The sequence below is a fragment of the Nannospalax galili genome, unplaced genomic scaffold, assembly GCF_000622305.1.
Source record: "Nannospalax galili isolate Female #2095 unplaced genomic scaffold, S.galili_v1.0 scaffold231, whole genome shotgun sequence".
Lineage (NCBI taxonomy): Eukaryota > Metazoa > Chordata > Mammalia > Rodentia > Spalacidae > Nannospalax > Nannospalax galili.
Window position 1 is genome coordinate 603680 of NW_008330120.1, and position 15961 is coordinate 619640.

Below are 15961 nucleotides of genomic sequence, written 5' to 3' on the forward strand. Positions count from 1 at the left end.
GCAGGAACAGTGCGGGCGGCACGGGGAACAGGCTGAAGCTTCTCTGCAGAGAGCATTTAGCTGTCCCTCACAAGATGAACAGAGCCAGATGTGGGCAGAGAGGCAGGAACAGTGCGGGCGGCACGGGGAACAGGCTGAAGCTTCTCTGCAGAGAGCATTTAGCTGTCCCTCACAAGATGAACAGAGCCAGATGTGGGCAGAGAGGCAGGAACAGTGCGGGCGGCACGGGGAACAGGCTGAAGCTTCTCTGCAGAGAGCATTTAGCTGTCCCTCACAAGATGAACAGAGCCAGATGTGGGCAGAGAGGGTGAGGCTTCAGCTGCTCGTTACGGCAACCATGCCCCGGGCACCCACGAGGGACTCAGCATCCTCCTGCCCCATCTAGCTGGAATCACACCAAGGATCTCCATACCACAGTCTATCACACATATCTCACCCCAGTATCACAACATAAAAAAGACCAAGGATCCACAGTGGGTGCTCCGAACCACCTCCCCTCAGCTGCTCTGCAGAGCGTGCTGTCCAGCCGGCAGACTAAAGTGTACCTCTTACTGCCCCTTTTCTCACAGAAGGAAACTGAGGCACAAAGCAGGCGGAGGGGTGTGTTGGCAGGAAGCACCTGGCTCTAATTGCACTTGGCAGAGGCTGTGGGGCCCCACAGCAGAACATACTATCTTTTTAAAATAAAATGTTATTTATTATTTATATTTTACGTGTATGAGTATATTGCTTGCATGCATGTGTGTAAGTGAACCTGTGTTGTGCAATACCTGAGGAGGTCAGAAGAGGGCATTGGACCCCTTGGAACTGGAGTTATGAACAGTTGTTAGTTGCTGTGTGGATGCTGGGAACCAAACCCAGGTCCTCTGCAAGAACATCCAGTGCTCTTAACTGATGAGTCAAGAGAAGACTATCTTAACAGAAGCAGGCCAGGGAAGGCTTCGAGCTTATCTGCCTCTGGAGGCCAGACAAATGATAAGCCACGGGTGTCTGGAGTCATAGGAAAAGGAGGGGGACAGTGAAACCAGTAACAGAGAAACGAGTGCCACCTTGACTCTTAACAGGGCTCCCATGAGTCAGGGGGGATTCACTATGAACACTTTTCAACAGGACAAGAGTGGCTGGGAGATGGTCCAGCTGGTAAAGTGTTTGCACAAGGACCTGAGCTCAGTTCCCAAGAACGCATTTTTTAAAAAGCCAGGAATGATGGTAAGTGCTTGTAATCCCAGCACTGGGGAGATGGAGGCAGGAGAGTCCCAGGGGCTTCTTGGCTGTCAGTCTAGCCAAAACGGCAAGTTCCAGTAATGGGAAACTCTGCCTCCAAAAAAAAGAAAAAGGCTCACGGTACCTGAGGAAGGACATCGACACTTCCTCCACCTCCACATGTACCCAGTCACATGAACAAACACAAACACAGGACCAGAAATCTGGCCCACAAATCTAGAAGCAGGCCCCTACCAGACACTGAATCTGCTGGCAGTGACTCAGTCCAGGACTTTCCGCCTCTACAACTGTGAGCAGTGAATTTGTTTCTGACAAGTTCATCTGTCGTCGTAGCTCTAACAGATTCAGACACTGGGCCCCTGTCCCTGGCAAAGATGAGGCCCTGGTGGAAAGGCTGGCACACCCTGCGCCTTGGAGTCAGGCTGGAGTCGGGGCTTTCTGCTTCCCTGATGCCACCTAGTGTTCACGTGTTAGCATCACATCCCCAGAAAGACAGGAAAAAGACCGAAAAGTCAAGTCTGAGCCAAGATGTGGGCTCAGCCACACAGGATGCAGGCGGAAGACCACCTCCCTGTTCGGTCCCCTGCCAATCAGAAACATGTCAGAACACGAACCCCCGAAGTCCTTGAGTTCCACCCACTGAGATAAGGGTGAAGTGAGAGGTACTGACAGGCTAGGGATGGGCCCCAGAGACCCAGACGGGTTCTGTGGACAACTGAGTGCCTCAGTGGTATATACGTGCACACTCTGAGGTGGGGGCCTCTCCAGCCTCTCCAGAACAGCAGGGGCAGAAAGTGCCCAGGGGCCCAGGATGCAAAGTCCCTGGAGGTCAGGACAGTTCACACCTTTGCTGGGGGAGAATGAGATACTCGCTGTTCAATAAAATGACTTTGAAGTCATTTAACATGTGGAAATGTGAATTATCATTAACATGGAAACAAAATAAAACTGCTTTGTCTCAGCTTTTTCTGTAATTTCTGCGTTCACACTGGCTACAGAATGGATTTTCGACTCATTTCCAGTGATGTAGAAAGCAGAGTTCTGAGCACTCATTCATTCCATCAATCTATCACAGTCGCCTGAACCTGCTTGGCACCTGCTGTATACCAGGCACAACGACTGTGAATGCAAACATGGAGCATATTTGGGTCCTGGAGCTTCCTGGACAAATGACCACAAACTGGGTGGCTTAAAACAGCAGGGCAGCTCACTCCTGTCTGGAGGCCAGACATCCAAATGCAAGGTGAGGAGAGGGTGAGCTCCCCTGAAGACTGTGACGGGCTATTATAACCCCCCTGAGACCAAGCCCCTCCTGATGCCAGCAGCTGACACCCCAGAGTGCCAGGTAGTCCTCTGTGAAAACCGGGGGGAGGCAAGTTGTGAGGAACAGCACACGGCTGCCGGCCCACAGCAGCGGGTGGCGTCTTCACAGGGCCATGTGCCTCTGGCCCAGAACTGAGTTTGAGTCTGTATCCACCGCTGACTGATCTGCAGCAAGTCACTATAATTTCCTGAGTCTCAATTTCCTAACAGCAGCATGCAGGGACTTGTTCTATTTTCAAAGCTTTAAAAAATTATTTTATGTTCATATATGTAAGTGCACCATGTATATGCCATGCCTGCAGAGGCCAGAAGAGGGCGCTGGATAACCTGGAACTGGAGTTACAGATGCTTGTGATCCTCCACGTAGGAGCTAGGAACTGAACCCAGGTCTCTTGCAAAAGCATGTACTCTCTTCGCCACTGAGCCATCTCTCCAGCCCCTGGGATGTGCTCTTGAAAAGAGCCGCCACATAGCGAATGGCCTGACTCCCCTTCGGAACAGCAGAGGTGCCTGTCCAATGAGAAAATGCTGACTTTCTGCAAGCCATCAGCCTGTGATGTCAGAGTTGCAGATGAGGATGAGGGGCAGGTGATGTTCTTGGACCGCTACCCCAAGGTCACGTGTTCGCTCCTGACTCTGCCCTGTTGTGTACACAAAGCCTTGGGCAAGGGCAAGGGCAAGAAACATTAAGGGACCAGCAGAAATAGGACAAACACATTATGGTCTGGATGACATCTGCCTGAGGGAGCCCAGGCAGGCTATATCCAACAGCCATGCCCTTGTGGGAACTCCTCCCCCAGCCTGCAGAGCCTGGTCAGAGACAAAGGAGAGAGTTGACCTAGAGCTGGAGCCAAGGTATGCTTCAGCTGGGCAGAAGGTATGGATGGGTGATGGATGGACAGATGGACAGACCAACAGAAAGAAGGGAGGGAGGGAGGAAGGAGGGATGGAAGGGCAGAGGGGAGGAAGGATGGACACAGCAGGGTACATGCAGACCCACCTGTGATATTTTTTGTGGCTTTGCAGCTGGTCTTGGGTGGTGGGGTGGGCAGCAGTGGGGGGCTCGTGGATCTCTCCAGGGGTCTGGGAGGACTGTCCAGGGGGTCAGACCCAGCTAAGGCTTGAGAGAGCTCGTCCGTGGTGGGCAGGAGGCTGCCGGCATTGGCTTCTTCCCCGCTGGCTGCAGACGGCATCTTAGCTGGTGCAAAGGCAAAACGGAGTTTTCAGAAGAGGTTTCCACAGTGGTCGGAGGGACCAAGGCAAGCAAGAAGACGAGGGGTCTGGAAATGGGGGGCAGACACATGGAGGTCTCTTCATGCGAGGACTTGACTGTGCATTCAGTGAACAAGAGGAGATCACTGTACAGGAGGGAGGAAGTCCGGAAGTTACCTAAGCACAGGTGACCTCGTCCCTCACCCACACAGCTGCCTAGGCCCTCATATATGAAGCACAGCCCCCTTGACAGATTTTAGAGTCATGGAAGCCAGACTCAAGTAGCCTCTGCACCCACTTTCTGGCTAGGCTTAGTCACTAAACCTCTCTGTGCCTCCACTAACAAACGGTGACTCCTAATGACAACAGCTCCTGGTAGGGTTAAGTCAAGGTTTAAGGAGGGGACAGCGAAGCCAAGTGTGCCACTGCATACCCTATAGTCATACCCCAAGTTGGAAGCCAGACTAGGCCACAAAGAGAAACTGTATCTCATTAAACAAGAGGAGCAGGAGGCAGCACCAAGTTACAGTGACAATGTGTAAGAAACATTAAATACTAGTCTTTTCTTTCAAACCTGGTAAAACTTGGAACTTGGTTTATGACAAGGAATTCCAGGCTTTTAATCTCACCATACCCTATGAGGCTTTTGTTTAAGGAAAGGCCCCGGTGTATTTCTGAGCCTGATGGCCTGGAACAGGAGCTCTTCTTCTTTTCCACAGATTCTTTTAAACTAGCCAACTGGGAAAGACTGTGAGGTCGGACCCCAACCAATGGGGAGAAGACACAGTCCTCTTGATCTCTTGTGTTAGGGATAAAAGCCCACCAGGTTTCCAGTACTGTGTGCTTGCTGGATCTGACCACAAAGGCACCCTTCTGCAAAAGTAAATCTGCCTTGGCTAGTTACTCTCCCTTTGTCTGAGTGTTCTTTGTGAGGTATTGATGGGGTCCTTGGGCCTTGGATTTTATTTCTAACACAGTGACATACATATCTAGTGCATCAAGACCCTGATACCAGCAGTTATGGGTATTCGGTCTGTCTTGCAGCAGCCCTACCCCTGGCTTGGAAGCCAAGGTGGTTAGGGGTGGGGGGCACAGGGTGGGACTTCCAGGACAGGCCACTCATTCAGAGTTTTGTCCTCTTTCCACATGCTCATCCAGGCCCCTAGTGCTATGTGAGGTCCTGCTGCCCACCCTGTTCTTTCCTGGCCCACCAGCCTCTCCCTCTCACCAGCATCCGGTCCTCACAGCATACCAAAGGCCCTACATCTTCTGCCTGGCTTTCTCCTCACCCCACCCTAGGGAAGTCCCTTCCCTGGAGGAAGTCACTAACCACATGCTTTTGTCAAGTGATGCAGAGGATGGTGGCATGAGGGACACATGTAGAGACTTGCTCTAGACTGTCTCCTAGGGCCCAGCCAGGGCCTCCCCACGCAGGTGAGCATTTCAACACTGACCCTTTGCTACCTCCCGCTGCAGGCCTGACTTCTCTCTCCTGTCACATGCCTTCACCTGAAACTTTACAGAGGAAACTGGGCCATCAGATGGAGGCTCCCCAGATCCCTCACTCTAACACAAACCTGCTGCCCCTCCCTCTTCAAGAGAAGTCATTTCCCTCCATCAGGAATGGACACCCTGTCCCTCCTGGGCCTCTCAGTGGACACCCTAGGTGCCCAGTCTGGTGGAAGGCACTACTGGGTACACGGCTGTGTATGAATACACTAACTCCTCCCCCAGGTGGCAGGACGGACCCTCAGGTCCCAGGAGACAGGGATTCATTTATCTTTGAATGTTCCTATGGCCTACGCACCTATACTGAGCGTGGTTCTGAAAATGCAGAATGGCCACGGCAGGCCCCTCCCTGCCTTCAGAGCATCCTGTGAAACCCTTGAGGTGTATATCAACGGCCCAAGCAAAATATGTATCCTTATGTTTTCAGACAAATATCCCAGTCACCAGTCATCAAAGCAGCTCATTGTGCACCAGTTGGAGACTATTACCAAGTACCACAACTCGTCACACACGGACATTGACTATGAATTGCCCAGGCCTAAGTGGCACATCTATAATGCAACGTCTACACCTAAGGTTCATGTACCATAGAACAGGGGTAAAGAAGAGGACTCTAATGAATCTCTTAGTTCTCATTAATGACGCTCCCTCGTGCTGAGTCCTACCTGGCCCACTACCCACCAGCCCGCACCATCCCATCTTGCCCTTCCATGCAATCTACTGACAGCTCCCGTCAGCTTGGCCTTCACTCTTCTCAGAAATGTAGCCACTTAGAGCTGTCAGAAGCCCTCCTGGGATCTCAGCCACTCAGAGCTACCAGAAGTCCTCCCAGGATCTGGAGCACCTGGACTCTACCAGGCCTCCTTCCTGACTCCAAGCCCCATCCTTGCTTGTCACCAACCCAAAAGAATCAGAGGTCGAGGAACATTTTCTGTAGAAGGCCATATGGTAACGTGTGGGGACCTAAAGGCCCCACCTTGCCTAGGTCTGAAAGGAAGTTACTGGGGTGTGGCCTGGCTTGCTTGCTTTGAAAGTCTGAAGAATACTTCCGCACTGCTGAGGAGTGCATGATCAGTGTGTGACCATCCTTAAGATACACCCTGGGTGGGGGGAGTTCCAGGTGCCTTTATAACCTCTGTAACACCTGCAATAAATGAGTCCCTGCTTGACTAGATTCCCCGTAGCATCTGCGTGTCCCCGGTACTGGGGGCAGCATGGGCTGGCGAACTGTGTGCTTACTCATCCCCAATCATCACTGCACGGGGGTTGCTGGATCGAACCCCTGGCCGTAACGGCTTTCCACCCCGAGTATATGCGGTCTTTGCCACAATCATAGAATCTTTGGGACAGAAAAGTCTGGAAGGTCTGGTCAACCCAAACAGCAAAATCTCTCCTGGTACCAATGTGGACATGTGGCCACGTTTCACTCTCAGTGCTGGCTGGCCAACAGACCAGCCTCCTCCCATCCACGTAGTAACCAACAAGCAGTTACTGAATTGATAAGCAGTTAATGTGACTAGGGAGCTAAAACTCTATGTTTCATTCTGAGTGATTTAAATAGTCACATGACTAGTGACCCAGGTTCTCTGGGGAGGCTCCCGGGTCCTAGTGCCACCCTTCCAACCAGAAGGGGGATGGGAGGCAGGTGCTGGGCACAAACTGGTGCCCTTTGGCTTGATTTCCACATCATAGTACCAGCTCCCTGTAGAGCACTTGATGGCCACACAAGCAGCAGACAGGATCTAACACAGAGCCTGCAGTTTGAGAAGAGTGCCTGACCTCAAAAATAACCTAAATTCCAGAACATCCCAGGAACAGAAGAAAGGCTTATCTCCCACTTGGCTCTAGTTTGGGCTCTAGAACGCTGTACGTAGGACTAAACTCCAGGTCTGCCATGGAGATACTTGGTGAGCTTGGGAAACCACAAACATCCCCATGGGCTCATGCACTTGAACATTTACTTCCCAGCTGGTCCTGCTGTTTTGACAGGCTGTGGAACCTTTCAGACGTGAGGCTAGCTAGAAGAAGGGCCCTCTGAAGGACAGCCTTGAAGTATGATAGCTTAGCTCTTCCTGTCAATGTTGCTTCCTGATCTGTCAAGATGTGAGCAAGCAGTCACCGCACATTCCAGCTGCCACACACTCCTGCGGCCAGGGAGCTGCCTGACCATGCTTTTCTCATGTGATGGTGAATCCTCTCAAACCTGGACTCTCCCCTCCCTCAAGTTGCTGCTTGTCAGGTATTTGGCCACAGCTATGAGAAAAGTCACTAAAATAGAGACTTAATCTCTCTGAGTCTGCTTCCTCTTTTGAAAACACGAGGCTGTTAGAATACATAACACTGAACATGTAGGGTGGGCTCACTAGATACTGCTCTGCTCCTTCTAACCAGCACACTCATGGGAACGCCAGAGCCCAGACCCCAGCAACAGCTGCCATGCTGAGCAGGAGCCTGAACCACACGGTTTCCTCTAGACACTTGAGAGAGTGGAACCAGGAAACACAACCACACCCAAACACAAGAACAGGGTCAACGCTGGTTCCCAAACCAAAGGAATGTCACAGCCAGCTGCTCTGACAGTGCCCCACCCTGAGTGATGCCATATTCAGACAGATTTTGCTCCCTCCCCACATATACATAAATACACGCACACATGTGAATACACCAGGAAGTAGACCAGGTGGAGGGGGTCGGGGGCGAGGTGGGCCCCATTTCTCAGGAGCTACTCAGTTTTTGGAGGCAGTGCCTCACTGGGATCTGGGGCTCACTAACTAGCCTAGGCTGGCTGGTCAGCAGGTGCTGAAGATCTACCTCAGTACTGAGTTTAGAAGCATGCACCATTATCTCCAGACTTTTTAAAAAAAGATTTATTTTGTGTGTACAAGTGTTTGCCTGTATGCATGCATGCATGTACATCACAAGTGTGCAGAGCCTGAGGAGGCCAGAAGAGGGAGTTGGATTACTTAAAACAGTTACAGACAGTAGGAAGCCACCATCTGGGTGTTGGGGACTGAACCCAGATCCTCTCCAAGAGCAGCAAATGCCCTTAACCAGTGAGCCATCTCTCCAGCCCCCACACAGCCTTTTACTGGGTACTGGGTACAGCTCATGCTTGCACAGCAAGCGCTTTAGTGGCCAGGCCATCTCCCCAATCCTGGTAAGCTTCTCTTAACCATGGGGTCAACAAAGACAGTCATGAGAACAGTAATGAGCAGCGGGCCTCTGATGGAGACCTGGGTCCACTGTGGAATGTAGTAAGCTCATGGTGTGGGATACCAGCAAGGTGGGGTGAGAGTTGTCCCAGAAGCCCCATCCAGGATATGGCCACCTGGCCAAGGAAGGAGCCTCTGGAACCCAGGGGTGACCTGCGACAGCAATGCCTGCTTTCCGATGACCTCTCTCTGACCTTAGCCAAGTTCAGAAAGATCTGATTTTTAACAGAAAGCACCTGACCTTGGCCCTTCCCGAAGGCAGCTGAGCTTTGAGGACAGTCCTGAGCATCAGAGTGGTACCTGAGGGTCCTGGTGCCCCACGAGGACATCACTAAGCTTCCGTATGTTTGCCCAAGGTCAAGGAGAGGAGCTGAGAGATCTAGTGCTGGCATCGGCTGTTTGCCGATCCAAAAAGTCTGGATTTCTCTGCTGTTAGGTGACCTGTCTGTTATGAAATTAGTTCAACGCAAAGGTATGTGGCTCAGATGTAGCCATTCCCTAGGGCACTGATCAGGATTCAGGACAGTAAGAAGAGATGACAGCTTACTGTCAATAGCTGACCTTCCCTAGCTCTGCAGGAGAGATGCCAAGTCTCCACATTGGGCTCAGTCACCCCCCACTCCCACAATAGCTGCCTCATTCCATAATGAAGAGGCCTATAGGGACATCAAAAGGTAGAGAGAACACAGGCTTCACACAGCAAAGTTCAATACCCCAACCAGCAAGCAAGCCCCACAGACTAGCTCTATCTGTAGTCATGGCCCCTACTTGACTCAGCAACTGGGGTTCAGTGGCCACAGGTCCAGGGTGGTGGTGGTGGGGGGTGTAACTTGATAGTTGAAAAGAAATGGCACAGCTTGGTTTTGGTGAATGTTTTCTAAATATCCTATAAACATTTTACAATATTGGCTTATAAATATCTTAAATGATGAGTTTAGTCCCCAGCGTTAAATGGCAGTCAGCTCCCTGGCTGGAGGGACCTTGTTCAGGGCCAGGTCTCTAATGCAGACCTGGAGCCACTGTGGGTGGGGAACAAGTACCTGGTACAGGACCCAGGGCCTGCAGGGTGAGAAGAGTCAGGGGATGTCCCAGCTTAATGGCAAAATGCAGGTGGCTCTGGCCCCTAGACTCAAGGTGCTACTCAAAGCAGGACCCTAGGCAGTATCTGAAGGCAGGGACTGTGATACTGTGTCACCCTCCGAGGATGGCTCTTGACCTCAAGGACTGGAATGATGGTGGCGGCTGCCTTCTGCCACCAGCAGCGAACTCTGGGTGCTTCCTAGGCCTTAGGACAAGAATCCCACCCACAGGGAACATTTAACTCAACTGTAACTTTGTGACTACATCTCATTTTATAGTTACAACAGGCTCAGAGAGGTCAGGTAACATGTCCAAAGTCATATAGCTTAGCAAGGAGTCCAGTCACCTTCAGACCCAGGTCAGCCTGATGTCACAGGCGTTACTCTCAATGTTCCTGTGTATCTTTAGAAGTTTCTCCTCTTCACTATGAGAAAGGCAAGTCTCCTGGGGCTGTTTCCAGATAAGGAAATGCAGAACAAAACTTAGAACAGCACCTATAGTACTTAGAACAGCATTGACAGCACTTAGATAGTGCCTGTGGCACTTAAGTCAGTGTCTGTAATACTCTTCTTACCCTGGAAAGCCATGTTGACCATGTAAGTGTAGCTTAATATTATACATAATATATACTCACTAGCTGTGAATAAAACGGCCATATCCCTAACGGATTCTCTCTCAAAAGCAGAAACCACATACCTGGGCCTCACTTTAAAGACCATGACCCCTCTTTCTGTTCTGTGTTTTTATTGGCTACATTTCATTTTCAGTGAACTCATTTATTAGCAAGAAAACCCCTCAGGGCTGGGGAGATGGCTCAGCAGTTATTGAAAGTGCTTGCTGCTCAAGCAGGAGGATCAGAGTTTGGATCCTCAGAACCCTTGTAAAGGCCTGGTGGGTGTGGCAGCTTGCTGTAATTCCAGCCCTGGAAGGCTAGACCAGAGCCTCAGGGCAAGCCAGCAGCAGAGATCAGCCATATCAGCACTCTCTGGGTTTGATTGAGAGACCCTGCCTCAGAGAGTACCACGGAAGAGGGATGGAGGACTTATCGACTTGGGACCTCAACATGCACACACACATACACCTGCATACCACATAGTACAGACATGAGAGGAAGGAAAAGAGAGACTAGAGGAGCAGGCCAAAGCTCTGGCGTTGATCAATGAAAGTAAACACTGAGAATGTTTGTCTGTCCATGTCACCACATTGAAGTCATCTAGCAACCCCAGGAGCTCAGGAATCCTATGGCAAACCACAGGTGCTCAGCTCAGGAGGGGAGAAACCACCGTCCCTCAGACCCACACACCAGGTAGTCATCTCCCCGGCAACCAGGAGCACTTCTGCAGCTCCATCCCTTGTCACTGGATCCTGGGCCTTCCCTCCCTTGGGTTAGGCTGCCCGGGCCCTGGGGATCATGCCAGCTGCCAGCCTCCTATCTCCAGTCTGGCCCAGCACCAGCCATACCTGACCACTTTCAGCTCCCGGGTCTCTCCTGCTCCTTAGCAAAGGCTAGTCCAGCCTACAGGATGTTCCAGAGAATAGTGTCTCTAGCATGCATTGACTTTTTCTTTTTGTTTTTTACTTATTCTTATTTTGTGTATGAGTGTTTTACATGCATGTATGTAAATGCATCCATGTGTGCAATGCCCGTGGAAGCCAGAAGAGGGTGTAAGTGGAGTTAGCGTCTGTTGTCAGCGGCCATGTGGATGCTGGCAGCTAAACTTAGGTCATCTTCAAGAGCAGCTAGTGTTCTGAACTGCTGAGTCATCTCTCCAGTTCCACATGTTAAACTTCTCATTCATACACTACCTGTGCTTGCTCTGGGGGAGCTGTGTGTCTCTATCAGATGCCCCTGACTCCCGAGCTGATAACATCTACTCTGGCTCTTCAGAACAGGTCTGTGAATCCTGTTCTGTCTCCATGTGTGCTGGCCCGCTCCAGGGACACCCTTCCCCTCGCTCAGCTGTGATCCCTCCAGCTCATGCCTCAACTCTGACAGCAAGTCCAGTTTAGAAGGTACTGCACAAAAAGCGGTGGCTTAAACACAGCCACTCTGCTCCCAGGAGGCCAACCCCAAGTGGCCAAGCAGCTGGGAAGCCCCTTAGGTAAGATGTGGGCATCCCCTGAATCATCTTCTTTCTCAGAGTCAACTGGGCACAAGGAACCACCAAAATCTGAGACACGCCAGTAAGAGCCAAGAGCAGCAACCCAGTCTTGCAGGAGTTCTTGAGATCAAGTGCCAGGGCCGGGCATCAGGGAGCACAGAAGGAGGCTCCACTCACAGCATCAGGGAGCACAGAAGGAGGCTCCACTCACAGCATCAGGGAGCACAGAAGGAGGCTCCACTCACAGCATCAGGGAGCACAGAAGGAGGCTCCACTCACAGCATCAGGGAGCACAGAAGGAGGCTCCACTCACAGCATCAGGGAGCACAGAAGGAGGCTCCACTCACAGCATCAGGGAGCACAGAAGGAGGCTCCACTCACAGCATCAGGGAGCACAGAAGGAGGCTCCACTCACAGCATCAGGGAGCACAGAAGGAGGCTCCACTCACAGCATCAGGGAGCACAGAAGGAGGCTCCACTCACAGCATCAGGGAGCACAGAAGGAGGCTCCACTCACAGCATCAGGGAGCACAGAAGGAGGCTCCACTCACAGCATCAGAACCATGCCAAACACCACCTGAGGTCAGCTGCCTAGGACTCGCAGTGTAACATCTCAGATGTCAAATTCCCATTATGTCCCCAAGCCAAGTAAGACTGGAGAGGCAGAGTCACCCAAGAGGGCAGAGAATACACCATGGGCAGCTAAACACTGCAGGGAAGGTGTGGGCACACAGTTGGCAAAGACAACGGAGTGGCTCTGGTTCAGCAAAGGACGTCCCAGAGAACAGACACCTGAAGGGTGTTGGGGGTAGGTGTGGGGCACAGCCTTGCGGAGAGTGAGGCTGCTATCTGAGCCCTTGGTTGGGATGCTGGTCACTACCCAGGCTGATGGCCATGCTGGGAGCCCTCAGTCCAAAAGTCAGTACCTGCATCATCCAGATGGGCCTCTGAGGACAGCAGCTCATCCAGGGAGGCCTGGTCAGACCCGCTGGCCAAGGGGCTTCCGGGCTGCACACCCTCCGAGGTCAGCGTCTCCTGCTGGGCAGTGGAAGTCTCGCTTTGCGTGGGTCGGGGGCCTCCATTGGGACTGCACGCTTTGCTTTCAGAATCTGCAAGGAAATCCGGCCGTCAGGCAGGCTGTGTCTCCTTGTCCATCCCTCCTTTCTCAGAGACCTTGCTGTAAGCGCTGCCACAGACGGCACCTGACACCTCGGGAGTCCCTCTCCAACCATGCTCCCAGATGAGCCTGGCATCCTACACACCCCGGTCCCCATCTCCCAAGGCACCCTTTTACTCCAACCTGGGAAATGGCTGGAGCTCCCCCAAGCCCCCCTTTTTCTGTTCCCCAACTCTGGTCCTGCATCTACCTTAGAGCTTATTTGACCCCCAAACCCAACGGACTCGAAGAAAGTAGCTTGACAGGCCTGTATACTCCCACTTACCTCCCAAACCTTGGTCCTTTGCCCCAACAGGCCTGAGTGGCTGAGCCAGGACCATCTGACTCCTGGCACCAGATGCCGACTGCGGCCATTCCTGAGACATTACTATGACTGCAGACAGCAATTCTTCTCTGTGTCCACCACTGTTAGTCACCAGGAAGCCAACACCTGTCAGTCACCTACTCTGATCTGGCAGCACAATCCTAGTTACCTTTAACTGTCAGCTTGACACAGTCTAGAGCCATCAGAAAAGGGAGTTCTAATGGAAGGATTCTCAGATCAGATTGGCCTTTGGGCATGTCTATGGAAAACTGTCTTGATCACTAACTGATGTAGGAGGGCTCGATTCTCTGTCTGATTCCCTGGGAACGTAGTCCCGGTCTACATAAGAAAGCTAGCTGATCATGAGCCTGAGACACCAGCAGGCAGCGTTCCTCCATGGTTTCTGCTTCAAGTTCCTGCTGGAGCTCCTGCCCTGACTTCCCTCAGTGATGAACTGTGACCTACAAGTTTAAGCCAAGTAAATCCTTTCCTCTCCTGAGCTGCTTTGGGTCATGGTGAGTATTAGTCACTTTCTGTTTCTATGATAGAAACACCATGACCAAGGGAACTTAGGAGTTTATTTAGCTTACGGTTCCAAAGGGGCAGAGGTGGGTGGAGGAGCAGGAGCAGAAGCTAAGCTCTCACATCTTCAACTGGGTACAGGAAGCAAGACAGCAACTGGAGATCTGGCAAGGCTTAAGAATTCTCTAAGCCCTGCCCCCAGTGACATGCTTCCTCCAGCATGGCCACACTTTCCAAGACCTCCCTAAACAGGAACACCAACTGGGGACATTCTCATTCAAACCACCACATGGTGTTTATCGAAGCAACAGAAAGCAAACTAGAACACTGCCCAGTCCCCCAAGTGACAGACATGCTGAAGAGGCCACAGAGATGACCTTGGTGGTATCTCAAGGCCAGCGAGGGTCAAGGTCAAGGATGGAGGGTCACAGAGTGGGAATTCACATGGCACCCTTCCCAGGACAAGGACACCAAGCCTCTCAAGAGGGTTTACGGAAGGACAGGACCCATCTCCTTGCTTGGGGCTCAGCTGCTGAGGACTCAGAGCATCTGTCCCTTCATTTATGTCCCTTCGTTTATCTTCAGAAGGGCTTAGCCTCTGGGCACAGGTACCCCAAAACAATGAAGCCCGAAAGACTAAACTTTCCCCAAGAATCTAGACTGAGGAGGGAAAGGCTGAGGCCCAGACACCAGAGGTCACCCATCCTGTGGTTTACCTCACAGGTAAGTCAGCACCCACACCTTCCTGTCTTTGCTTCATCGTTTCCACGACGTTAAAACACCACTGCAGGAAAGGCAGAGAGAATCAAAGAACTTCTCTCTCTCCAGTTTTGGCCAAACTATAAACAAATCCACTTTCTTAGGAGCACTCCCAAGCATGGGGGAGGGGGTTACATATGCTTAGAGAGGCCAGATGTCAGCCTCAAGTGTCATTCCTTGGGTCCTGCTCCCCCCTTTTAAGACAGGGTCTCTGACTGGCCTGGAACTCAAACAGGCTAAGCTGTCTGGCCAGTGAGCCCCAGGGATCCTCCAGTCTTGGCCTCCCCAGGGCTGGGATTTTACAAGCAGGTGCCACCATGCCTGGTTTTTATTACATGGGTTCTGGTGGCTGAACTGAGAACCTCAGGTTTACTAACTAAGCTATCTCCCAGCCCCTAAATGGATCCATTCTCTCTCTACCAATTTCTACTAGTTTCTCTTGGAATACAGGGAAACTGAGGTAGCAAGCGTCTGGACCCTCAGCGGGAAACAAAATGACTCCTCCAGTTACCCAGCTCCAGGGTGGCCAATCACAACTGCCCATCCCAGTCTGATGGAGAGCACCCACGTGTTCCCTACACGAACCTCTCATTTACAGAGACAGACATCATGGCACAGCATAGCAGCGTGGCCCTCACACATCTGACAGTCATGGGGACAGAGCAGAACAGTTTCCTGGCCGACTGTGCACAACCTCCCATCACAGCAGTAAGAAAGATTAATTTCAGGGTCAAGGGCTCCTGTTACCAAGCCAGTCCTGCCTCACACTTGTTGTCCTGGGTCCTCTAAGACTGTCCACTTCACACCCCAAAGTGCTCTGACTGGACCCCGACCATGCATCCTACCCACTGAAACCTGTTTCCCTATCTGCAAAGTAGAAACACTGTTACTACTGGTGCCTGGCACTCTGGCTAGAATTCTATTGACAGAATGCTCTAGCATAAGATAAGCCACCCACAGGTGACTGGTATTCTTGCTGTTGATGTGGTTTGTGAAGGGGAGATGGCAGAGGAACTGCCAACTAGCCCTGTGTCCACAGCAGCCTCAGGACAGCACAGATGTCTCCTCATCGGAATCCATCCCAGGCCCAGGACTCCTATACAGTCTACTTCCCACAACCCACGGGGATCTGAACCTGACAGAACCATTTACCACCTCCCTTCAGGTACTTCTGTCTCTGCAAGGGAAGAGCAGAGAGGCCAGCCCTGCCAGAGGTCTGGACATCTGTGCTCAGGGCCAGCTCCTCTGAGGGACACGCCTCCTGACCGGGGTTTCCAGCAAGGGCAGATGGCTCTTCCTGAAACAGGGCCAGTGGTAGATATTCCAAGGTGGCTACTCTCTGCCGGTCTGCACTCCCCTGGGTTTTCAGTTCACAAAAGCCCTGCAGATGTCAGAAGCTTCTTAACTTGGGGGCCAGAGGCACATGGGTTCTAAACCACACCAACTCCTGGCCCTCACTACCAGCCCAGCTTTGGGCCAGGCACAGGCCCAGTGCAGGCAAGGGCACAGGGTCAGAGGTCACCAAGTGCAAAACTAT

The 15961-nt window shown here is 51.9% G+C and overlaps 1 protein-coding gene across 5 annotated transcripts in view; it reads right to left on the bottom strand.

The window, feature by feature from the left end:
- The window catches only part of Phactr3 (phosphatase and actin regulator 3), a 240325-nt gene that overhangs the window by 58458 nt on the left and 165906 nt on the right, over nucleotides 1-15961 (bottom strand). For all 5 annotated transcript variants that reach the window (XM_008842156.3, XM_008842137.1, XM_008842172.2 and 2 more), the window contains exons 4-5: nucleotides 12589-12771; nucleotides 3548-3745 (exon numbers count right to left, since the gene is read on the bottom strand). In XM_008842156.3, the coding sequence (XP_008840378.1) occupies nucleotides 3548-3745; nucleotides 12589-12771 (381 nt within the window). The remainder of the gene's footprint in view (nucleotides 1-3547; nucleotides 3746-12588; nucleotides 12772-15961) is intronic.